Genomic DNA, 26,540 nt, shown 5'->3' on the forward strand with positions numbered 1-26,540 from the left:
TCTTTTTCGGGACAGGAACGATGGTGGAGTGTTTGAAGCATGTGGGGACTACAGACTGCAACAGGGACCTGTTGAAGATGTCTGTGAACACCTCTGCCAGCTGAACTGCACTAGTGTTAATTTCGTTGACTAAAACTATGACGAAATATGTTCGTCAACGACCTTTTTTTCCATGACGAAAACGAGACGATGACGAGACGGCACCGACGGCAGTAAACAATAACTGTAACGAAATCATCATGCAATATCGTTGACGAAAAGTGACGAGACGAAAATGTAGTTTACTAAATAAAAACTATGCCAAAATCTCTCTTTACTTTCGTTGACGAAAAATGAGGAGACGAAATATTATTAAAGATAACGTTACATCTCCGAAAGTCAGTTTTTCTCCCAGCAGTTCCATTTCCGGTGCTGCGGCTGGGCAGCAGCTGTGTGTCTGTGCTGCGCGCAGCGGTACATTTGAATTACACCGGGCAGCGGCACAATATGAACTGTCAGGAAGACTCGGGTCTAACTCATGGTCTAACTAACCTTATTTAACAGAAAATAAAATGGCAACAACAGGGCTTGGGAGCAGTGGTCGCACTCGCGTTAACCGAATACCCCCCCGTCAGCGCGAGTGAGTGATAAATTGTGCACTCGACGGGTAATAATGGATTATGACGGAAATATTACGATCCTGTCCGTCAAAATGACTGACAACGAAAAAGTCTAACGCCACCACTGCTTGGGAGAAAGAAACGATGTGATATTTGGGCCCATTTTCGCTACAATGAGGCTGAGAAAAAAAGCGAATGCATTGTTTTATCAGAAGGGAAGCAATGTAGCCTTAACACAGCTGGTAAAAACACCACAAACCTGACCAGATACTCTCTGCAAAGCTGCATTCTTAATCATTCAACCTGTGTTTTTCATCAAATAAGGACAAGATATCATCTTATTGTGAAATAAGTTTGACTAAATGACAAATTATTGGTTTTGGCTAGACTAATTTGACTGAAATGTTCTATATAATCTGATGACTAAAAAAGACTCAACAGTTTTCATTGACAAAAAGTAGACTAAAATAATTAGTTTTCTTTGACTAAAATAAGACTAAAATGCTCAGACTTTTAGTCGACTAAATCTTGACTAAAATATGTACTGTTTTAGTCGACTAAAATAAGACTAAAATGCTCAGACTTTTAGTCGACTAAATCTTGACTAAATAAAAACAGGATGAAGGTGACTAAATATGACTAAAACTAAAAAGGAAATTTAACACAGGACTAAGACTAAAACAAAATAAAAAAATAGCTGACGAAATTAACACTAAACTGCACACACCCTGAGAACACGGCCAGGGATGCCATCAGGTCCAGGAGCCTTGTGTGGGTTAACCCTTTTAAAGGATTTACACACATCTGCCCTGTTTAAAACAAAAGGGCAAGGCTCCTGATCCTTCTGTGCCCCCACAGCCTGGCTGCTCTCGAATCGTGCAATTTTTTTTATCACGTTACAGTTCTTAATTTCCCGTTGAAAAGCAATCCGGCTTCTGAGTTCATCCAGTTTATTCTCAATTGACTGAACATTAGCCAGAAGAATACTTGGAAGAGGGGGTCGATTCTCTCGTTTCCTCAGTCTGACCAGCAGCCCGGCCCGGGACCCTCGCTTTGTCTTCCTCCTGCGTCTCTCAGGTAGGACAGCAACAGGCAGCCATGGCGAATCTCCATTGTCTGACGGTGGGCTGTTGTCCACAACGTTTCTGAACTGTAGAAGTTCCTCTCTGCTATATTGTATAGCAGAGTTAGTGTGGTCGGCTCGCATGTCGCACACGACAAAAAGTAAACAAACACTGAAATAATACGAAAAAGGGCAAAGTTGGAGAGGAGCCAAAAGACAATGCAGCCATCTTCTCATTATTGTTATTATAAATTATCTTTGTCCGTCGCAGAGATTCTGACCATTCCATGGTTGAGCAAAGCAGTGGCTCTCAGCCAACAAAGAGGCATCGGGCACTCAGTCCAGAGGACCATGAAAGGATTGCAGCAGAGGTGAGTTTATGGTGTAGAGATCAGTGACAGTATTTCTATTGTAATCTCTGTGGAAGGATGTTAGCCAACTTTTGACCTACTTTGCTTTGATGAAATGTGTTAATTGGGAACTAATATGAAAAGCATGAAATGTGACTGCAAGGAGCTGAACCAAAATAGCTACTTATAAATAGCTAACATTTGAACAGTTAAAAATGTATCTTTTCTTGGTGAAACTAACCTGTGATTCATTAGTAGAAGTTATTGAATGTTTTGAGTAAAGGCCATGTGGAAAAAGGTTTTAAAGAAATAGTTGAATGCTTGTGAAGAAACAGGGTTGTTACAGTTTTTTGTACCTTCTGAGCACACTTCTGCATCTCTAGTGCTAGAAATGTAACTGTTGCCTGTTGGTAACTTTAGGTGAAACGGGCATTTTGTCATCTTTACATATTACTTTTTTTCTTCTTCTCTCTGTAGGTCTGTGATGCCATACTGGGACACACCAGGGAACATTTCTCCTTCACAAACCACCTTGTCAGTGCCACCTTGCTGCAGGGGGACAGGTTTGAAGAGATGGCATTTCCTGAAGATGCACTGAGGAACACCTTGAAGGCATACCCAATGCTTAATGGAAGCAAGCTGAAGACAGAGCTTAGTCTCATCTACAACAAGGAAGAGTTCAAAGCCTGTCGTGGTGCTATGGACCTATTCCAGTTGTTCATGGAGAATAATCTTGACAAATTATTTTCAGAGACTGTTACTCTCCTAAAGATCCTCATCACCACACCCATGACCATGGCGGAAGCTGAGAGGTGCTTCTCCACTTTGAAAAGGATTAAAACCTTTCTTCGAAACACCATGACCCAGGAGAGGTTGAATGCATTGGCCATGCTGTCAATGGAAAAGAGTCTGGTGAAAGAGAAGACTGACTTTAATCAGAAAGTCATTGAGAAATGTGCAGGCCAGAAGGAAAGGAGGGCAACATTTATATTAGTGCTAGTGTCCATGAATCACAATACATTTCCTTCAACATTACAGTGGTGTTGTAGGCTGGTTTTTTTTGCGCCCCCCCCCCAACATTTTTAGCACCAGCCGCCACTGCTTCAGAGACATGTTTTTTATATATCTGAGACCTATAATATATGCCTAAAAACAGTATAATAGGAGACCTTTAACTTCCAAAAATCTCGCCCCTCCAATCAGAGAGACAAAAGGCAAAAACAAAAAGCATGGCAGTCACTTTCCTGTTAGCTGTTTTAAGAAAGAAAAATAATTGAAACAAAGGTAAACGGACTGTAGTGTCCGAACTTTACTCAGATCACTAAGCGTACATCTCATTTCCAATACAACATCTGAAATTCTATTCATAAACCAACACCTGTAAGTCATACAAGAAACGACAGAAATAAATCTTAGGATAAATGTTTTAATGATGTATAAAATACATTTCACTTTTTTTTCAATAATAAAAACAAAGTGGTTTGAATTGCAGGTTGTACGATAGATATTAATATGAAAATAAGTAAAACAAAACTGCCCAAAGCACTACACATGACAAATAAGAACGCAGATATTTGGCTACACTGTGAGGGATTTTTTTCTCTTTTCAAGTAAACTTGACAAAGTATTTTTCTTGGTGTGCATCATTGTGTTTATATTTTTTCTTTCAAATAAAGAGCAGTAAGGTCCTTAAAGATGTGAATTGGACCCACTACTAATAAAATAATACATATCTGAGCACGGGGGGCTTAACTCTGGACATTCAGTCCCTACACCTCTGGCCTGAAGTGAGCTCCAACAATAATAATATACTGTACTAAGACTAACAGGCCTTGTCTGAGTGCGTTTATGAAGGGGGTGGGGGGTGGCTGCTCTTCCCTTGGCTGAAATAGTGACCTCCAGTGGTGGGATGGGGCTACTGCACAGTTCGGGGTCGGAAGAAGGATTTCTCACGTCTGTAGAGTAAGACTGCCAAATGACAAAAGACTGGACCACCAACAAGCACACCTGGACTGGTTTATGTTTCTGATGAAATGCTATGTGGGGCTGGGCAGCATTTAGGCTTCTGTGAGATTAAAAACAGAGTTATCATTGGTGAATAATGCTTGCTCAGTTGTCATGGAGATGGCTTAGTTGTCATGTATCATGTAAGCTAGGTAAGAAACGTCAGTGACATGATAACACCTGCCAACAAATAACACTGAGAACACGTGAAGACCATGAGATGCAGTTGAAAGGATTATCTTTGGTTTTTTTCACAGCTTCGTTGAATACTCAAATCTGGTTGTTCAATTTGGACATTCAGCAGCCTGCTGTTTGTTGATAGAGTGTTGCTATGGACGCCCTAATGTGCAGTCACATCAACAGCAGAAAGAATTTAGATCAATTTAACATCAGCAGGAGTGAAAAAAACACATTCATTTATGATACTTCATCAGAGACACTGTGGAATACTTTTTGAAAATTCAGTGTTATATTTGCAGATAGCACACAACTTTGGATCCTTGATGGCTAACTGTACCCAGTGAAAAAAGGAAACTTAAGAAGAGAAGGAAGAAGTTGAAAGACAGAGAAATCAGCAGAAGACCGAAGTAAACACTAAAGGGAACAGCAGAAGAAGACAAACAGGAAGTAAACACTAAAGGGAACAGCAGAAGAAGACAGACAAGAGGCTCATCTCAATTGAATATTTCACCTCCTCCTTTCCCTCACTCGCGTCCCTTCCTTGCGTCTTAGCTCCGCCTCCGTAAGACGCGAGCGAGAGACACGAGGAAGAGACGCGAGGACAGAGGAGTCCTCAGGTATTCATTGGGATGTCCTCGTTCACTCCAGCGTCTCTATAAACAACGCCCTTTACTTCTGGTGGCGCAGTGCATCACCTGGCACTGGACTTCACATCAATCCCTTCAAACCTGGGATTCAGTTTCTCATTGAAATGATTTCGTCCATCTCTTCCATTCATCTCTTTTATTATAGTTTTCTATGTATTATTTTCGGTCCTGTATTTGTTTTTCCAGGTATAACATTTCATTTAAGTTATAATTATAATCATAACTATAATAATAATTGATGGATTCATCTCATTATGGTATTTGAGCTTGTTTCAGATCAACTTTTGTATTGGATGTTGTTATTTCATTTGTCCTACAGACGAGACACAAATCACTCACATATGTATTAGTTATGCTTCCTGTATTTGTATATATCCTAAATGTTTGACGTGCTGTGGGTTTTATCCACACATGCATCAAAAAACCACAAGTAAGAACTCTAAGTTACTATTTTATAATCAAAACATTATTATTGAATTTGTAAGTATATTTCACACACTTTAATGTTTTTATAGAGTATGATCTCCTCATTCGTTTAAGAGATTTAATATATTTTACTCCTAATGAAGCACTTTAAACATTGAATGACTCTGATCCTCCTTTAACGGTAAGATCAGCTGCAGTGAGCAGAGGCTGTGCAGCTGCTCTCGTGTATCCTCCCTTTCGTCTCCTCTGGAAGCGTCCTCCCTCACCCCTCCTCAACTGTGCATTTCAAGTATTGGGACGTCCTTCAACATGGCGTGTCTTGATCGATTTCCGGGTCAAGTCCCGGAGGAGGGGAAGAGAGGAGTCGAGGAGGGACATTGAGATGAACCTAAGAAGTAAACACTAAAGGGAACAGCAGAAGACAGACAGGAAGTAAACACTAAAGGGAACAGCAGAAGACAGACAGGAAGTAAACACTAAAGGGAACAGCAGAAGAAGACAGACAGGAAGTAAACACTAAAGGGAACAGCAGAAGAAGACAGACAGGAAGGCTTTGGGTCGGACAGCTCAAGGATGTTGTGGCTTGGCCTTGATTTCCTTTCATGAGCAAGTTGAAATATTACATTGGCATGTCAATTATTTAACACTGAAGACACCGTTTTGGAATAGTTGTTTGTGTAGCTGTGATGATGATGTCCCTGCTGTACTCTCCTACTGCCTAACAGCAGTCATTTCTACAACATATTGTGAATGTGATTTTTTCTTTTTGCAAGCATTGGGGGAGCAGCAGTTGCTCAGTATGTAGGGACTTGGCTTGGGAGCTGGGCAGCAAACCCCCACACTGCCCCCCCAACCCCGGGCCTCTGCAGCCCACTGCTACTCACACAGGAGAAGTTAAATGTACAGTCTAAATCTTACTGTGTGCGGTCTGCATGTGTGACAATTAAAACACAGTACTGACTTCCTGTTTCTCCACCAAACTAACTATACTACTGACTACTAACCTGCTACTGATCCCTTTACATCCACTCATTACAAAAAGATTACACTGATATAGAACTTGCTTTTGACAAAAGTGCAAATGAAACCATTTGGTAAGAATCGGACGCACCTTAACTCTCTCTCCCCCCCTTCTCTCCCAACATGCACGCACGCACAAACGCACACACACACACTCACACTCTCTCTCTCTTCTTTGGACAAGTTGTAGAGGGGCGGGGCTCTGGTGTCCATAGTAACAGTGCTCAGAGCAGGACACAGGGACAGTCCCCGCTCTTCTTTTTCCCTGTGTGATGAGCTTGGGGGGGAGGACTCTCCATCTCCTGAAACTTTCTGTGGATGAAGAATATAAATAGAAAGATAGGAATGAGTCTTTCTAAAGTTGACTCCCTGGTCATGTGTGTGGGGGTGTCCCCTTGATATTACAAAGTGTAATTTGATTGACTTTTGATATACTGAATATTAATAAATGCAGGTTCAAACAGCTTAATAAGGTCTAAGTAAGAAGAATCTTAGCGTTAAACTGTATAGTCCCGTACTGTAGCCACTGTTTTCTGCTGGTAGCTGAGTCTGTAGACTTGGCTTTGGAACCAGATGATCGCTGGTTCAAGTCCGTGAGCAAGGTGCTCCCCAATGCAGAGGTCAAATGTTACTATGTGTGTGTCCATGAACATGTGTGTAACCAGTAAAGAGGGTTTCATGTATATTCATCTATTTTTTAATGTATTAATCAGATTCTAAGGTAAGACCATTTTGGATGCTATACTGATCTCCAGGGCCCAGGAGTTCAAAACGTTTAATCTCAATCAGATCCGATCAGATTTTGAAATCTCATTTTTTGTGATCCAGGATCAGACAAGTCGGCCAGATTTTGTCCCTGTAGTTCAAAGCAATTCAGGATAGGATCACCCTGATCCAGATTCAGACTTTTCAAGATGACTAGATCCTGAATATCAGAGCTTTAACCCTACCGATCTCCATCTAGTGGGTATGAAAGATAATACAAGGAAGACAAGAGACCACATTGCAGAGACATCTATAATGTCTAATTATATTTTTTAATTTGAAAGGTGATGACAGATGATGGACTTTTTTTTTGTTGAAGATATTTTTACTTTAATCTAAATTACATTTGTGATTGACAATCTTTGTTGTGATACTTTTACGAGCATAAACATTTATGTCATCAACATTTGGTTGAAAACAAAATAGGCCACCACAAACGTGAGCAAAAATAAAATGTATTTCCCATGAAGGCTAAAAATTGTGTATTATTTCAGTTAACAAACGTTGCCATCTTATTTAAATTGAAACATATTTAAAAATCAATTGTACAGTACATTTAGCTCTGCTAATCCACTGGAGATCCACCCCTCTGGTGGGATCAAGATAATCCAGTTTTTTGGGATCAAACTGATCCCAATCCTGTGTTGTCGGGTTGAACTACCCATTTTGAAGATTTGATCCAGATTAAAGCTTGGATTGGATTTCCTGATCTGATGGGATATCAAAGTGATCCTAATCCTGTTGTTTGGTTTTGAACTACCCAAAATCCAAATCTGATTTGATCAGATAGGGATTACAAGTGTTGAACTCCTGGGCCCTGGACCTTAAAAGGCATTAGCTTCAATTATGGTTAAAAGTAGATGTAACCAACTACATATTTTGATATTTCTATCAAATATAAATAAAAGGTTAATACATTCTTACTTCCCATGTATTAGAAATGTATGTATTAATTAAATCAAGTCATCAATACCAGTCAAGGCCTTCATTTCAGAGTAATGATTTCATGCTTTCAAGACTTTTTAAGGACCCGCAGGATCCCTGTACAAACCCGTGTGCAGTGTTTTGGCATCTAACAAGCCTTTAAACATATATTTGACCAACTGCACCTGATAATTTGTACCAGCTCCAAGAAGCATTCATCCACGTTGTGGCGATTCTTGGCAGAAGCCTCCATGTAGTGGATCCTGTTCTCTCTGGTGAACGCCTGGGCATCCTCCCTGGAGATCTGCACACAGAGCAAACTCAATCTGATCCACTGGCCCCTCCTCCTGTCACTCTCTGTCCCCATGAGAGATAAGGCTTTTTTTTATACAAATATAGGAGGATATATGTCTGGGACTAATGGTGCTTTTCCACTGCAGGACCTAGCGCGGCTTAGTACGGTATGGTTAGGCCTTGGTAGGCCAGGCTCACTTTATGCTGCGTTTCCATTACAGTTTACCAACTGGGGTAGTAACTATAGTAACGCAGTGTAGGCGGGGCGATCGGCTGTGCGGCGGGCACAGCGACACTGCGTAAAACTGCCGTGACGTCATCTTCAATGCGAACCACAAAAACCAAAACATCAGCCGTTAGCCGTTAGCACTCAGAGCTCACAGCTCCTCATATCTGTTCAGAAACTAGACAAAAGTTACACAAGTACAAACCACAGACTGTCTGTGTCATGGTGAATACAGTCACTGGTTTATTTATGTCTGTATAGGCCGTTGTTGTGAGTGTGGACGGAGCATACAACGTTAGCTTAGACTGATCGATCCGATCTCCATTCAGAAAACACGCATTTTAAAAGGTTTTTCGCCTGCCGTCTTGTCTGCAGACCGTTATCAGTCTGTTGTTACTTCGGCATCATTTTGAAACGTGTATTACTATTAAATCACAGTAAAATATGTTCATGTTGTTGTAGTTGTAGCCCCCTTGCCAGCTATTCTCTCTGACCAATCAGCAGTCGAGAGTGTTTACGTCACTAGTTTAGCATATTCAGCCCGGTTGTTGGCCCGGTAAGAACCTCGATTTTGGAGGGCCAGAAAAAAGGTGAAAAAGTAGCCCTGAGCCGGAACTACCCCGTGCTACGTGCTGCAGTGGAAAAGCGCCATAAGTTAGCTTTTCAACATAACTAAATAAAACAAATCTACCAGGTTACTGTTGCTGTTGGAGTAGAGGCCATACAAACATTTTTGCATTAACTGATTATTATGGAGTATTATGTTGATGGCTGTAAAATAATGACACCAACAGTTATTAGATTGGTTCCATATAAGCTCATTTAATAATACAATTAAGCATGCTGGCAGGTTGTGTTTTGTTTTCACACTGAAAGCCCTCCACATACACTGCATCACTGCTCACCAGAGAGCCTTTCACCGAGAGGCAACTCAACAAAAGAGGTAAAGAAAGTTTCCCCAGGTAGCAGAACAACCAGAGGAATGTTAACTGCGGTCATATAAAAGCGACGTCCATTAATGATGACAGGAGGCACAGCAGCCCTCTGTCTGATGGACAGATGTGTTCATGATGACTTATATATTTACTTTGAATTCATTGACAGTGCGGTATAATGAGACAATAACAGGCTACAGATGCGGACATATACACACACATATATATATAAATATATACAATTTCAGAATCAAACAAGTATGACAGCACTCTCATAATAACGTAACGCAATCAGAGACTGGATATACCCCCCCACTCACTACAATGGGGAAATGAAATTACGAGCCAAAAGTTTTATTTACAAGTATTAAAAGTAAGCAGAGGACACCAAACCAACTGCGACCTGTCTGTCCGCCGCATCTACGCACACACTGTACCACACACACCTACACACTGTACCACACACACCTACACACTGTACCACACACACCTACACACTGTACCACACACACCTACACACTGTACCACACACACCTACACACTGTACCACACACACCTACACACTGTACCACACACACCTACACACTGTACCACACACACCTACAGCTGGATACAGCCGTTGTGTATTTTATTATGTGAAGCACTAAATGGTTTTAGAAAAATATCGACTGTGTTTGTAGATATCTACTAAACTAAAGCATACAAATAAAGATTGTCATTTAGGCCTGTTATATACAGGTGCATCTCAATAAATTAGAATATCGTGGAAAAGTTAATTTATTTCATTAATTCAATTCAAAAAGTGAAACTCATATATTATATGGATTCATTACACAGAAAGTGAAATATTTCAAGGCTTTATTTGTTTTAACCTGTTAAACCCTGAGCCTGTTTTTCAGGTTTCAGGCTCGAAAATGCCATTAACACAACAAATGACTATATCTATAGGGGAGAGGCTACAGGTGGTCTCACAGTACAAATACCTGGGGGTCTTAATTGATTCAAGAGTCAATTTTAAGGCTCAGGTGAAAAAGGTCTGCAACAGGGTCAAATTCAGTCAAATGTGAGGTTTACCAGAGACTGCATGTCAACAGAGGCGGCTCTGATGTACATGCACTCTATGGTTCTATCTCACGTCACATACTGCTTAACAACCTGCTCACATCCCGCCTGTACAACCACTCTTAAACCCCTGGAATCATTATACAAACAAACACTTAAAATAGTAGATAAGAAATCAGTTTATTCTCATCATTGCTCAATACTCACAAAGTACAACTTGTTGAGCTGGGAAAATGTAATGAGATATGCAAATGCTTGCCTCATGTACAAAATAATACACGGCCTTACCTCACCTCCGCTAAGACATTTTATCACCATACGCACACCTGTAGGTCAACAAGAGCTGCAACAAGAGGAGACTGCGTTGTTCCATTCAGGAAGAGTTCATTCAGCCAATCTTCTTTTTCTTTTAAAGCTGCACAACAGTGGAACTCAATCCCAGTAAAGATTAGAGAACAAAACACCTGCACTTTATTTAAATCTAATTTAAAACATGGTTAGTGGAAAATCAGCTCTGTCAACACTAACATAATCTGCACTTTACAACGCTCTGTTTGTACATGTGCCTTGACCTGTTGCTATCTGTCTGCTTTGGGAATATGTCTTTTAGTTTTGTTTTTATGTTTTTATATATGCTTTTATCATAATATAAGCATCTATGTTGAATGTTGTTTTACTGATTGTATTTACCTGTCATTTGAAGTGAATTTCTTTTTTTTTAGGATGACTTTCAACATCTGTCCAGGGACTGCAGATGGAAAATAGCCTGTTGGCTAACTCTGGCGCATTTACAGAAATGTCAATCAATGTGCATTGTCCCTGTTGAATTAATTAATTAATTAAAAATAAATAAAAAAACTTCACTTCTAAAAGGGGTAAATTAATAATCTTTTTTCTCAAAGCAAGGTTACATCTGTGAGTTGGATGTAGAAGTGTCAGAATCAATATGGATGTTTTTATTTTAAAGTAAATTCAGATGGAACATAGTAAAAACATGTAAATTCTAATCTCCGCCTAAAAAAAAACATTACTTATAGTGAAAACCACCCTTGAATGATGGGATAGTAGACTAAAAGCTTTAGGAATCCAAACTATAACATATAATAAGTACCCTGTATCAAGATTGATGCAAAACAAGTGAAATTTGACCTTTTTAGAGAGATTTAGCAAAAAGAAAGTCCAGGCGGACTCACCTCTGGGTAATTTGGGAACCATCAGTTCCATTTGACCTTTTTCACTGTAAAACTCATTTTATTACTTTGAATTATCACTATAGGTATTCATTCCATCCAAATACAACTGTTGTAAAAAAAACATCTTGTAATCTGCTCTGTTATCTGCTGTCCGCTCTGTGCTCCGTGCGCTCTGCTCTGTTATCTGCTGTTCGCTCTGTGCTCCGTGCGCTCTGCTCTGTTATCTGCTGTCCGCTCTGTGCTCCGTGCGCTCTGCTCTGTTATCTGCTGTTCGCTCTGTGCTCCGTGCGCTCTGCTCTGTTATCTGCTGTCCGCTCTGTGCTCCGTGCGCTCTGCTCTGTTATCTGCTGTCCGCTCTGTGCTCCGTGCGCTCTGCTCTGTTATCTGCTGTCCGCTCTGTGCTCCGTGCGCTCTGCTCTGTTATCTGCTGTCCGCTCTGTGCTCCGTGCGCTCTGCTCTGTTATCTGCTGTCCGCTCTGTGCTCCGTGCGCTCTGGGTCCTGCAATTCCGGCTTCCTTACGTTGTAAACACTGCGTAGAGTCTGCTGTGTAAATATATATACTTTACGCAGGACCATATCTCTGGAACCCATTGGTCGATTTGGGTGATTGACACCTTTTTTTTAACCATTAGATCCAATAGAATCGATGGGCAGTTCCCAAATCCACGTAAACATTACCATTGCGGAGTGATAGTGATGCAAATGAAGCATATCTGAAAGTTGAAGCCCTGGACTGCTAAACTTTATACCCAGTTTATTGCCATAAATATGATGATGGATTATCAGTAAAAATGTCAACGTGACACAGAGACATTGGATTAACCTTGAGCAGCGTTTTTATTCCGTTGAACACAACTTTTGATCACAAATCAACAAAAGGTAAGACGTAATTATTGTTATGGTTTTGAAACCGGATGTTGTTTTCTTTCTCTTTTCTGGCTGATAGCTCCGCGAATTCTGGTCGTACAGTGATGACACTACATGTATGGAATCTGTGGAATCTCAGCTTGCTAGTCGATATCTTGTTTGTGCAGTTACGATAAGTAATAAGGGCATTTCTACTGTGAGTTCTGTGAAAAAGTGCGTTAGCATTAATTAGCATTTTTTCGCTCAGGGCTAATTCAGAGGCTAGGTATTACTCTTGTGTTTCTTTTAGCTAAAAATGGTTCATATTGTCAGTTAGCGGAGTTTCTTCCCGCTAATTGGGTATGGAACATTAATAGTTTCATAAATGTTAAGAAGCCCTGAGACACAGTCTCGAAAAGAAACTTTCACGAGCGCCGATTGGGGGGGATAATCTTGATGATTACGGCTTACAGCTAATGAAAACCCCAAAATCAGTATTTCAGAAAATTTGAATCTTGTGAAAAAGTTCAATATTGTAGACTCACGGTGTCACACTCTAATCAGATAATGAACTCAAAACACCTGTGAAGGTTTCCTGAGCCTTTAAATGGTCTCTCAATCTGGTTCAGTAGGCTTCACAATCATTGGGAAGACTGCTGACTTGACAGTTGTCCAGAAGACAGTCATTGACTCCCTCCACAAGGAGGGTAAGCCTCAAAAGGCCATTGCTAAAGAAGCTGGCTGTTCACAGTGTGCTGTATCCAAGCATATTCATAGAAAGTTGAGTGGAAGGAAAAAGTGTGGTAGGAAAAGGTGCACAAGCAACAGGGATAACCGCAGCCTTGAGAGGATTGTAAAGCAAAGGCCATTCAAACATTTGGGGGATCTTCACAAGGAGTGGACTGAGGCTGGAGTCAGTGCATCAAGAGCCACCGCGCACAGACCTATCCAGGACATGGGCTACAACTGAGCCTTCCTCGTGTCAAGCCACTCCTGAACCAGAAGTGTCTTACCTGGGCTAAGGAGAAAAAGAGATGGTCTATTGCTCAGTGGTCCAAAGTCCTCTTTTCAGATGAAAGTACATTTTGCATTTCATTTGGAAATCAAGGTCCCAGAGTCTGGAGGAAGAGAGGCACACAGTCCAAGTTGCTTGAAGTCCAGTGTGAAGTTTCCACAGTCAGTGAAGATTTGGGGAGCCATGTCATCTGCTGCTGTTGGTCCTCTGGGTTTTCTCAAGTCCAAAGTCAACGCAGCCGTCTACCAGGACATTTCAGAGCACTTCATGCTTCCTTCTTCTGGCAAGCTTTATGGAGATGCTGATTTCATTTTCCAGCAGGACTTGGCACCTGCCCACACTGCCAAAAGTAGTGACCATGGAATTACTGCGCTTGATTGGCCAGCAAACTGGCCTGACCTGAACCCTATAGAGAATCTATGGGGTATTGTCAAGAGGAAGATGAGAGACACGAGAGCCAACAATGCAGATGAGCTGAAGGCCGCTAATCAAAGCAACCTGGGCTTCCATCACACCTTATCCCGAGCATCCTCATGGCTAATGTAGGCTCCCTGGATAATAAAATGGACAACATAAGACTTCTCCGGGCGACCCAAAGTGAGGTGAGAGAATGCTGTGTGTAGCCATGTTTCACGGAAACATGGCTAAATGACAACATCCCAGACTCTGATATTCAGCTCGACCGGCTAACATGCTACCGCTCAGACAAAGCCACGGTTAGGGGGGGAAGACCCGCAGTGGAGGGGTCATTGTTTACATCAGTGATGCTTGGTGTAGGGACGCTGTGGTTATCTGCAAACACTGTTCAACGCTGGCAGAGTGTATGTTCGTGAAGTGCAGGCCTTTCCATCTCCCAGGGGAAATCAGCGCCATCCTTCTAGCAGCTGTTTACTTCCCCCAAGCCCCAACAACAAAGACAGAGAGGAGGCACTCGGTGAGCTGTACCGTGCAATATCTGAACAAAAAACAGCACAGCCAGACAGCTTTCTCATCGTCGCTGGGGACTTCAACCATGCAAACCTAAAAACTTTCATGCCAAACATATATCAACATGTTGATTTCCCAACAAGAGAAAACAATACTCTGGATCTTGTTTATACCACAATCAAAAGGAGCTTACAAGGCTTCTCCCCTCCCTCACATCGGACTCTCTGACCACCTCACTGCTAAAAACCGGCCTACAGACCCCGAGTGAAAGTCACCAAACCAGTTTCCAGAGAGGTACGTGTGTGGTCAGAGGACAGCACAGCTGCACTCAAAGACGGCTTTGAAACTACAGACTGGGACATGTTTAAGCAGGCAGCCACATACAACACCACCAACATCCAGGAATATATTGAAACTGTTACGTGCTACATCACCAAATGCATAGAGGATGTGACCCACACCAGATCCATCACCATCAGGGCCAACCAGAAGCCATGGCTGACAGGAGAGGTCCACAGGCTGCTGAGGGCCCGCAACATTGCCTTCAGAGAGGGCAATCCAGCTGGTCTCAGAGCAGCCAGGGCCGACCTATCCCGTGGCATCCGGAAAGCCAAACGACAGTACACCCGGAAGACTACAGCTCACTTCAGTGACAGCAGAGACACACGGAGCCTGTGGCAGGGTAGGACTATCAAGGACTACAAACCTCCACCACAGACCTGTGACAGTGACATCTCTCTGCTGAACAACCTCAAGCAGCACACGTGCGCAGAAAACAACGCCTCCACCCAACGACCAGGCTATCTGTCTGTCCCCAGGCAGTGTGAGGAGCACACTGTTAAGGATTAACACCCGGAAAGCTTCTGGGCCTGACAACATTCCTGGTCGTGTGCTAAAGGACTGTGTAGCTGAGCTCACAGATGTCCTCACAGACATCTTCAACATCTCCCTGAGCCAGGCTGTTGTTCTCTCGTGCTTCAAGGTAACCACCATCATACCTGTGCAGAAGAAGTCATCACCTTCCTGCTTCTATGACTACCGCCCCGTAGCGCTGACTTCCACCATCATGAAGTGCTTTGAGCGGCTAGTCATGAAGCAAATCAAATCCACCCTCCCTCCCTGGATCCGTTTCAGTTTGCATATTGAGCGAAGCGGTCCACTGAGGATGCCATCTCCTCTGCTCTCCACCCAGCCCTCACCCACCTGGACACTAAACACTCTTATGTTAGGATGCTGTTCATAGACTTTAGCTCAGCGTTCAACACCATCATCCCCCAGCAGCTGGTTTGTAAACTAACAAACCTGGGCCTCAGCCCCTTTCTCTGCAACTGGCTGCTGGACTTCCTCACTGCCAGACCCTAATCTGTACGGGTCGGCAACAACACATCAGGCACCATCACACTGAGTACGGGGACCCCCCAAGGATGTGTGCTCAGCCCCCTGGTGCAGCGTGCAGTTCACGGGTGCACGCTCGTGAACTGGGGGGGGGGGTGGAGGAGAGAGTATGCTCGTGAACTGTTAGCGCCGGTGTTATGCATACTATACCCGCAGAGATATGCATGCACCTCGCGGGAGTGCGCACAGCGTAAAGCAAAAACTCAGACATTTCAACACTGGAGGCTCGCTGCGGGGAGAAACTGTGGCGCTGTTTCGAGTTTGTTCTAATCTGTGAAAATCTGACCCCCCATCACTCCCATAGTGAACACAGCTGAGAGGATCATCGGTGCCTCACTCCCATCACTCCTGGACCTGTATAACACCCGCCTCACCCGCAGAGCACTCAGCATTGTGAGTGACCCCACCCATCCCTCCACCTGCCTCTTCACCCTCCTGCCTTCAGGGAGAAGGTTCGAGGCCTGAGGTCGAGCACCACCAGACTAAAGAACAGTTTTTTCAACCAGGCTGTCGGGAGGATGAACTCTCTCCCCTCCCTCCCCCCCCTGCCCCCACTGGACTTTAACACCCCCACACACTCAAATCCAGCACCAGACACTTTTTTACGCTGCTATGGACAATCTGGCAATAATTCCCAAAGATATTGAAGTGACTGTTATTTTGTATATATTGATTGTTGTGGGTGTTTTTATCTTAATGTGTGCACATGTATACATTTGTCTGTTGATTGTGTATATATATAGGATATACATATTTTATACATATTTTTATAAATATTTGTACTTTTATATTCAGGATTGTGGGAAACGGTATTTCGATCTCTCTGTCTGTACACAAAGTGAAAGATTGACAATAAAGTTGACTTTGACTTTTTGACTTGAGCAGTTTATCTGAAAACAAAAACAGCCTGTCCTAGAGAATACAAAAGTGGCTTCAACAAAGATTATATTGTCACAGAAATGAAGAACCTGAACCTGATTGCACAACAGCTACATCTGAAGTCCCAGGCTCCTCCTACAGAACAATGAATACCATCTGAAGACACTAGGGGGGGTTCTATTTACATTTGTATGTTCTTAGACTCCCTGAAACTTCCAAACCCTGTGAAATAACTGATCCGTTTCCCTGACTTGCACTGCAGTATTTTCCAGGAAGCAGGGACAATGGAAAGCTAAGCGACTCCATTAAGCTGCATGAAGGTACTGACCACTCTCTGATGCTCCAGGTCCGCCTTGTTTCCAACCAGCACCATGGGGAAGTCATCCCGGTCCTTCACTCTCAGGATCTGCGTGTGGAACTTCTGCACCTCGTGGTAGCTGCCAGGGGACACAGGGAGTAATCAGCACGGTGTCAAGAACCACACAATCATATGCATTCTGATCACAGGAAGGAATGTGTCATATACAGATTGACCCAATATGAACCAATCCAATCAGCTCCGCTTAACTCCCATTACCTGCCCCGGTCGTTGAGTGCAAACACCAATAGAAAGCCTTCTCCTGAGCGCATGTACTGCTCCCTCATCGCTCCAAACTCCTCCTGACCTGCTGTATCCAGGACTGAGAGAGAGAGCGAGAGAGCGAGAGAGCGAGAGCGAGAGCGAGAGCGAGAGCGAGAGAGAGAGAGAGAGAGAGAGAGAGAGAGAGAGAGAGAGAGAGAGAGAGAGAGAGAGAGAGAGAGAGAGAGAGAGAGAGAGAAATTAAGACATTAATACAAAGTCAAAATGCTTTCGGTGACTAAAGAAGTGGCTCATCTATAAAAGAGAAGGTGGTTCAGATTTTCTAGATGATAGGAAAGGAGCTTCAATACTTCCTTTGTCATCTCCTTTAGGACACACTGGAGCATCCTTTACGAAAAGGAAAGGAGAAAATGCTGTCCCACAATACCTTGTGGTCACAACATTTAACATGACACAACATTCGGCCGTTCACGGAAACAACCGATCGTGACCGACAAATGATATCATGGAAGTTACGGTGCTTATTCAGCATTTTAGAACGTATGCAGCAACTTGCTTAGGTGCTTTGTTTTTAATATTCAACACTATAATAATCAAAGGAGAAATATGAACTGATCAAATAAAGTCAACATTTCACAGTGTTTACTGAGATGTTGGGGGTTTCTTAAACTTTTAAACATGTTTGAATGGTGATATACACAGTGATAGGTTAAGGCCTAACAAGTTAATAATAAATACATTTGTAATGATTTTGAAATATTTTCATAGTCATTCGTATTGGGATTCATGTGGATGAATACGTGGGGAACGGAGGGGGGGGGGGGGGGAGTGATAACAATAAGTTTCACTTTACTTCTTATTTCAGTTCCAACCTAATGAAGAGTATATGTTCCTCTGTTGTCCACCTTCCTAAAGCGTAAAACAACAGCATCAGAGCACGGTGCAGAGTCTCTAGATGAGTTTACAGTAGTCCCTCGTTCTTATTAAACATCCATGTTGTAGTCCACTGTATAGAAAACTGTAGTTTCCATAGTTTCCCCACAGCAGCAGGCGCACATTTATGACGTCCGCTGGTGCATCATAAACACGTCGGATAGTGAAAGTGCAGTCTGATTCTCTAAAGTACCGCAGTCTCTTCTCCTAAATCCTTTTGAATTCTCCTATCCACTATCCCTTAACCCCGTGACCTTTCACTCAGAGGTCAAGGGATAGTGGATAGGAAAAGACGATAGGAGCTGATTTTTGAACAATTCGACTGCAACCTTACTGTGACACAACATTCGGCCGTTCAAGGAAACAACTGATGGTGACGAGAAATGCAGATCATGTGGTTACGGTGCTTATTAAGCATTTTACAACTTATGTCATAATTTGTTGAAGTGCTTATATGTTTTGAACTTTCAACACTTTATTAAATCAAACATAAAATCAGCCACCGGTAACATCAGCCATCGGTAACAGTTTTACACTGAGGTAAAGGAAAGGCTTCTCTCACAATTTGACTGCAAACACAGAGAAGAAGAAGAGGCAAAATACTCTACAAACGCTCAAGGGTGTTTGTGAGGTCAGGTGTACATAAACTGCAGGTTATGATCTTCTTTTTAAAATAGAACACTTGTATAATTAGTTATTTTATCAGTAGGGGCCAAAAGAAACAGGTAATTAAGGGCTATCAGCTGTAAAAACAGTCCCTGTGGTGCATGTGTAGGTGTGCTGCATGCTGGGAGAAGTTGTGTTGAGCTGGTTAGTGTTAGTTTGAAGCTGGGATTCAATACCAACCCAACAAAAATCCAAACAGGACTTGAGGATGATGCATGAAGTGATTTTTGAATATTTTAATACATGTGACAATACTATACTATATCGGACTGTCGGCCATATTTGATATTCACACAGAAGAGTGTCATCACAGGGTGTGCTGCGTGTGAGGTGACTCATGTAGGAGTGGGCAGGGCACACTGCTTCACTTTAGTTCCAGCGTAAGCTTCCTCCATCAGAAGATTCACGTCACAGAGCTGAGCATGTTTTCTGATAAACCTCTTTCAGAAACCAGCTGGAAGTTTAACAGCTCCCGTTACTGCGTACATAGTTCCAGAATCCTCACAGACTCTTCCAATACTGAATTGGTTTACAGTTTTTAAGTCTATTTACTTATTAAAAGATGGTTGCTAAAAATGACATATGTACTTGTTTACTTAGAAACATTTACAAAGAACTAATGGAAAGGAATTCCATTAATTTCATTCATAAAGACAAAAATACTGATAATATCATGTTGGTTTACGCACCAAAATCAGTCATTGAGATACCTTATAAAGAAACAGAGACACAATTTGGGAAGTTATTATGTTTTAATTTAATCTTAATAATTGTCAAAGTCTTTGAGGTTTTCCTTTAAAGCAGCTGATGTGATGAGGCAGGAACTGGGGCCTCATTTATAAACGGTGCGTACGCTCAAAAGATGGCGTACGCCAGTTTCTACGCAATGTTTGCGATTTATAAAAAACTAACTTGGCGGGAAAATGTGCGGTCCTCCACGCAAACTCTGACTGACCCAAACTCTGACCCTAAGCACAAAAACGGGAGAGACGAGAAACTGCGACACCGTTGGCAGAAGGAATAATGGAGAGAAAGATGTGGAAATAATACCATAAATAAAATGTTACCTCATTTATCAAATGAAGAATTCATTTTCACAAATTGATTAAAATGATTTAACAACCGCCTGTTTGAGACTCCTCAGTGCACACAAAAACATAACTTGGAGAAATAAATAAATACGGAAATGTTATAGATCACCCCTCGATTATGTTCTCTTGTTAAGAAATGTATTCTCATAAATGATGCGGTAAGCAGAAGGACAGAATTACTTTAAACTGACGCAGTTTTGCATTTCTATAGGTTGTATAGATACGAGCATGGTTTTATATACTATCATGTTTAATCATGTGTTATGCCGTTCGCCAATAGCCTACTTGATAAGTCGCTCGTAAAACACAGGAGGTATGGAAACTAAGAACACCATATGTGGTAAATTGTACACAGGGTTCCTGCAGGTTTCGCCAACTCAAATTTAAGACTTTTTAAGACCTTTTTAAGACCACTTTGAATAGAATTTAAGACCTATTTCACGGTAAGAAAGTATGAAGGAAAATTGCTATGAAAGAAGAAATACGTCCCATAAATGTATTCATGTTCAACATAAGAACAATGACTGAACATAACAGCATAACAGTACAGAACTGTGTTAGCGTGTTAGACAAAAAGTGTGTATGTGTGTGTGTCTCTGTGTGCTTGTGTGTGTGTGTGTGTGTGTGTGTGTGGGCTGTGCAATTAATCATATTTTAATCGCAATTACGAAACAACATAATCGATTATTTTGCTTTGCTAGGTTGTGACAGTGCACTACAACATATTTGATTAATTAATTTTAGTCTAATTTATTTTTATTTATCATATTTGTATATGTTTAGTAGCTTGTGGAAGTGCGCTCCAAAATATTTGTTGATCTTGTTTATTGGTATTTATTATTTTTGATATTATTTATTTAAATGTATCGTTTATTTAATTTATTTTTTCAGTTGAATTATACGTTCAGGGTAATCAACAGTTAAAAAGATACTGTCCAAATTATTATTTGTTTTAAAGTTCAATAAATGGATGTTTTCAAAGTCAATTAATAATTGTATTTAATAATTGTGATATCAATTATTGACCAAAATAATCGTGATTATGATGTTTGCCATAATCGAGCAGCCCTAGTGTGTGTGTGTGTGTGTGTGTGTGTGTGTGTGTGTGTGTGTGTGTGTGTGTGTGTGTGTGTGTGTGTGTGTGTGTGTGTGTGTGTGTGTGTGTGTGTGTGTGTGTGTGTGTGTGAGAGAGTGACAAGAGCTATATTCAGAGCTCTGCTGCCTTGGCTACAATCTTTCATCGTTGCTGTTGTATGATTGGTGTTTAGCTACGGTATTTAGCGTCTACAGCACCTCCGCTTTTAGGGTTGACGTAGACCCAAACGTTGCCCGGAGGTCCCAATGTGTTGTTGCGGGAGCTGCTGCACTAGCTAACGCTGCACTAGCTAACGCTACATTAGCCAAACAAACGCTAATTTATTTTGCAAAAGGTGCAGCGGGCTTTAAACACGTTCCCCTCCCCTGGTTTCAACCAAGCACTAAATTCGATGTTTTCCAACCAATAACGGTTGAACTTACACTTCCCCATATTTATTCGAAGATACATGAGTTTCTGTCTGCCGCTAGCTGAAGCTTGGTTGCTAGGTTACTAGCTGGGTGTTCTCCAATAAGGGGCCGGCGGAAACAAAGTTAGTGATTACTGGTTCCATGTTGATTTATTTCAATACAAATTGTTGGGGGGAACTGAAAGGCTATTACCATACTGGTTACTTTGCAGCCCGGACATTTCCCCCAAAACACATTTAGACGCTATCGCAACACAGAAGTACCTTTCAAATCCGATCATTTTTAAGACCTTCTAAATCATATTTAAGACCTTTCTTTTTTTTTTTGGCCATATTTAAGACCTTTTTAAGGCCTTAAATTCATATTATCAAATTTAAGACTTTTTAAGACCCCGCGGGAACCCTGTGTACAGCTAATATAACACAACACATTGTATTTCCTTTAACTGGTGGATTATGGATATATAGTTGCTGATCGACAGCTGGAACACAAACCACCAAATACAACAAAATAATTCAGATCCAGTCGTCATGACTCCACTCCGGAGGGATTCCCCGATCATTTCTTACAGTTTCTCATCAAGGGGGGGTCTCATGTCCCCGGTACAAACACACTGCCTGAGGAAGGTTATGTGTATTTTCTTTGTCATTAACCTTTTTCTGACCACTTATTTATTTATGTTGGTGACGATCCGACCTCCATGCTGCTACTCTGGTTCAAACTGCATCCACCAAACAATATGATTTATCTCCACCTCCCCAAAAGAACCAAAATCTGACACGGTGTGAGATGTCTTTTTTAGCTGTTCTGTCCTCATTTCCTGCGATCTTCTTCATGCAGTCAGTCAAAATGAATGAATGAATGGGCGTTTATTTGACTATTTATGGGCGTGACGTGAAGCCCGCAAAAGCTGCGCCGCATTTCGAGTTGATTGTGATTTATAAAAGGAAACCGGCGTAGGATGTGCCGTACGCAGTCTTTTATGAATCGGAAAGTGTCTGTGCGTATTTATTTGCTTTGTCCTACGTAAGCAACCTTCCCACGCCAATCCTACGCAAGGCTTTATAAATGAGGCCCCAGGACCTTAACATGTTCCTGCTGAGCTCTCTGACAGAGCATCTGTGTGTGTGTGTGTGTGTGTGTGTCACCCTGAACACCACCCACAGCACACACTGCTACATCTGTGTACAAATCACTCTGAGACATATTGTGTAGCAGATAACTAATCTAAGTGCTTTTAAAGATGGCTTATAATACTTCAGTTCAGCAGAGAAGCTTAACTTTACTTTGAGTGGACAGTAATGTTTGTAAAGAGGAAGGGAGAACATTCAGAGGGTTCTCACAGTGGAGTTCAATCCGCAGTGCAGTAAACAAATGGTCTGAAGAACAGCCAGAGTCCCGGAAACAGTAGCTGTACACAGGATGATTCACATTTGTGTGTAGGGAGACAGCAGTGTGAGCCAACACCAGCCTGGCTTCCTCCACACTGGCCAAGTACAAGTCCTAACAAGGGAATTAAAGCTCCAGAGAGCAAACACTGTGTCATATCACAGTGCAACACACCCTCAGCGTTTCAAACAAAGCCGTACACACACTCTGACAAACATTAAGAAGTACGAGCCTTACTGTCCAGCCGGGTCTCCTTCCCCCCAACGGTGCAGATCTTGGTGTAGGAGTCCTCGATGGTGGGGTCGTAGTCTGACACAAAGTAGGACTGTGGGATACACTCAATGTTAATAACAAAGTACTTCTGTTTATGCTGCTCAATACTTCAACAAGTACATGGCTCCATACTGACAGTTGGAGATTGGACATTAGTAATTGCTAATGAACAAGTATGTTATGGTCAAGGAGAATCCTAATGATACTGGTAATAACATTCTTTATAATGACCGTGTGCCGATGAGAAGAATCTCAAATGTTCTTCAATACAGCATGATGTTTATTTTGTAAATCATGGTCCCATTTGCAGTAAATGAGATGATAGCATTGGTATGCTTTAGGGCGGTCTTCTTTGTGATTGACAAGTCAATACCACGTTTCAGTCCGGTCTGGAATTGTCTGTGTTTTTGTCCTACGAGTTGAAATCTTTAACAGGGAAAGATAATAGTAACATCTTGGTCTACTAAATGTGTCTTGTTCACGGTTAGTTGCTCCAGGTTAACCCTCCTGTGTCTGACAAAATGCCAAATTCTTTAACAGAAGTCCACAAACCAAAGGACGACCTCACGGTGGCATCGTCCGCTTTTATATTCACTCAACGGTTTACCTTAGTTCTAGTTTGTTCTTTAGTTAATTTTTGGCTTTGTTAGAAAAAGTTATATTTAATGTTAATGTATGTTTACTTGCATTTGCCACAGTCACTGGGTAAACGTGGCTCTTTGGAGCAATGGCTGCCCGGGCAATACAATTAATTGACTAGCAGCACGATGAAGTATGACATTTGTAATTAATACAAAATAACAATTTGCGAATGCGTGTTGGGGATAAAAAAAGTTCCTTCACTGTTAAAACAGAACACAAAGGGACCATGTGCGCACACATATGAATCATAGGTGAAAACATTTGGCACAATAATAAAAGCCAGAAGTGGGAGTGAAGAGCAGAACGGTCTCCCTCTCATCACTGAGCTGAGCCAAATGATCTGGCTCAGCGAAAAGACAGAATTCCCATGAACCACTTCATAACTCTGAGTTTTTTACTGGTCTTGCCCGTAGCTGGTAAAAAGGGTCATGTTCTCTTCTGTGTTGTGGTGAGGCGATACGAGCAGCCAATCAAAGTCACACATGAAGGTGTGATGTGATTAACAGTCAATGTGTGAATTAAAGTGAGCCAGAGCTACAGAGCCAATCCCTTACAGGAACATCCTCTGTGTGAGGATTACTTCATGAAATACTTTAACAGAGCAACTTTCAGAGTAGGTTCCTTTCACTGATAAAGCTGAAACGTTTACATTAAAGGGGACCTATCATGCAAAATGCACTTTTGTACGTCTTTTATACATGAATATGTGTCCCCGGTGTTCCAGGGAACTCACCAAGTGTCAGAAAACACAACCCTCTCTATTTTCCTCCATACCCAAATCTCTAAAAAAGGGGCTGCAACGGATCTGATAAAAACTGATCCAGATTTGAACACTGTCCTGACGCTACGGCTATTGGGCCAACTCCACCAATCAGGAGGAGACAGCCACGGCCATTGCCGTTCGAAAGCGCTGGAGACGCTGTAGTACATATGCCAGGCGCCTGTAGGGGGTGCTGTTCTCACAGAATCTGCCCTTGCAAAAACAGAGCTAAAACATGTCAAATTGAGCAAAATGAGGCATGGCTAAAATGCATGATCTGTTTGGTATTTTGAAAAAAAAGTATAAATATGCCTTATATAGGTATGGTCCTATACTATATTATTCAAATATAGCATGATAGGTCCACTTTAATTCAATGTATTGTGTAGACAGATTGCACATAACTGTATTAGGTGAGGTGAAAGCTGTTATGGGATGTAAATAAAAAACAATGTTGCCAAAAGGCTAAATCTCGTATTAAAAGTGAAAGTAATAACACTTTAGTGTACAAACGTGGTACATGAGGTATGAGCATCAAATCTTGATGTACTTAAAAGTTCAGTAAGTAGTATGCAAAATGTCATTTGATTTAAAAAAATGGATGTTCAGTCTTTTACATTTTGCAGCAGATAAAGTTGATGTCTAATTTAAAGAATATGTAACTAGTGCTTGAGTGCAGTGTGTTACTTTCACCACTGATGCAGAGCAGACTGGCGGTAGGCCTCAACAAAGACTTGAACATGGCACACACAAACTGTACAGAGGACAGATGTTACAGATGTTTCATACCTGGATGAACTGGATGGTGAGGGCGCTCTTCCCCACCCCGCCCCCACCCACCACAACCAGTTTGAATCGTTCTTCTTCTGCACTCATCCTGCCTCTGGTCCGGCCCTGTTCCGATCAACCGCCCAGCAGCACAACAATCCAAAGTAAAGTAGATCCGCCTCTTCACGGAATGTGAGCAGAGGAGCGCGGCATGGACGACTTTAGCGACAAAATGGAACTCCTCTAACTAAAGCTCATGTCCTAACAGTCCTGGCCACAAAAGTCCCTGAGTCCACCGCCGCTCCGCCGAAGTAAAGACTAAAATAACCGAGCTTTAGCTTCAGGTTTTGGGCTAAAACAGATCCGTGGAGCTGCTTCTGCTTCTCTGCTCGACCTCCAGCTTCTTCTGGGGGCGGGACTGCTTCCTCTTTTCTTTTTCCTCGAGAAACTTATGCGCACACACACACTCACTCACACACACACACACGCACACACGCACACACACACACACACACACACACACACACACACACACACACTAGTCGGTACTTCACTCACTTTAGCTTTCTTCTCATTAGAAGTGAAATCTGATCGGTACGAATTCCACCATCATGTGTCAGATTCCTTATTTGGTCATGTGGAGTGTCCGTGACATAATTTTAACCGACTGGCCCGCGCATTTGAAAAGCAGCACGAGGCCCGAAATATTTACTGTCATTATATTTATCCATAATAATATGACATTATTTAAATAAACAGATGTTGTCTCCTTAGTTTACCATCAAACTTTTCAGTAATGTTTGAGCTGGAACAACACATGTAAGTTGAGAATGAGAAGCCACTTCTTCATGGTAAACTTTGAAAGGTTATAGTGACTATTCATGTTATCTGTAAACCGTGTACAGCCCTCGATGCTGGAGAAAGCTGCCCTGAGGCAGCACATACCTCTCTCTGGCCCCCCGCCAACAGGCTGCAGTCTTGCAGCCGCTGGCGTGAAGCTACATGTCTGACTGCAGCACAATATCCATAAAAACAATGACACAGTTAAAACAGAATGAATGCTGCAATTATAATGACAATAATGTGATGAAATGTAACTTTTGTTACGACTGCTAATAAAATAATAGCATGAGTTTATTAATGATATGGCCACATTAAGCTGATGGAATACAACCCTTGAA

General features: G+C 41.9%; 1 protein-coding gene across 1 annotated transcript; it reads right to left on the minus strand.

The window, feature by feature from the left end:
* Nucleotides 1-3,418: 3,418 nt before the first annotated feature.
* On the minus strand, nt 3,419-25,814 carry rras (RAS related). Its single transcript, XM_034113623.1, has 6 exons — nt 25,381-25,814; nt 23,154-23,241; nt 17,329-17,431; nt 17,080-17,188; nt 8,164-8,282; nt 3,419-6,601 (listed from the first exon to the last, which is right to left on the minus strand). The coding sequence occupies exons 1-6, from the start codon at nt 25,465-25,467 to the stop codon at nt 6,514-6,516; spliced, it is 594 nt and encodes a 197-aa protein (XP_033969514.1). The 5' UTR covers nt 25,468-25,814; the 3' UTR covers nt 3,419-6,513.
* Between the last annotated feature and the right edge of the window lie 726 nt (nt 25,815-26,540).

This window comes from Trematomus bernacchii, unplaced genomic scaffold (assembly GCF_902827165.1).
Source record: "Trematomus bernacchii unplaced genomic scaffold, fTreBer1.1, whole genome shotgun sequence".
NCBI classification, from domain to species: Eukaryota; Metazoa; Chordata; class Actinopteri; order Perciformes; family Nototheniidae; genus Trematomus; species Trematomus bernacchii.

Excerpts from the sequence above, each read along its gene's own strand:
- rras (XM_034113623.1), bottom strand. The coding sequence starts at position 25,467 with ATGAGTGCAGAAGAAGAACGATTCAAACTGGTTGTGGTGGGTGGGGGC. Across the intron at positions 17,189-17,328 it reads GCACTCAACGACCGGGGCAG|CTACCACGAGGTGCAGAAGT; the intron begins GTAATGGGAGTT and ends GTCCCCTGGCAG. Across the intron at positions 6,602-8,163 it reads GAGCTGGTACAAATTATCAG|AAAGTTTCAGGAGATGGAGA; the intron begins GTGCAGTTGGTC and ends CTTCATCCACAG.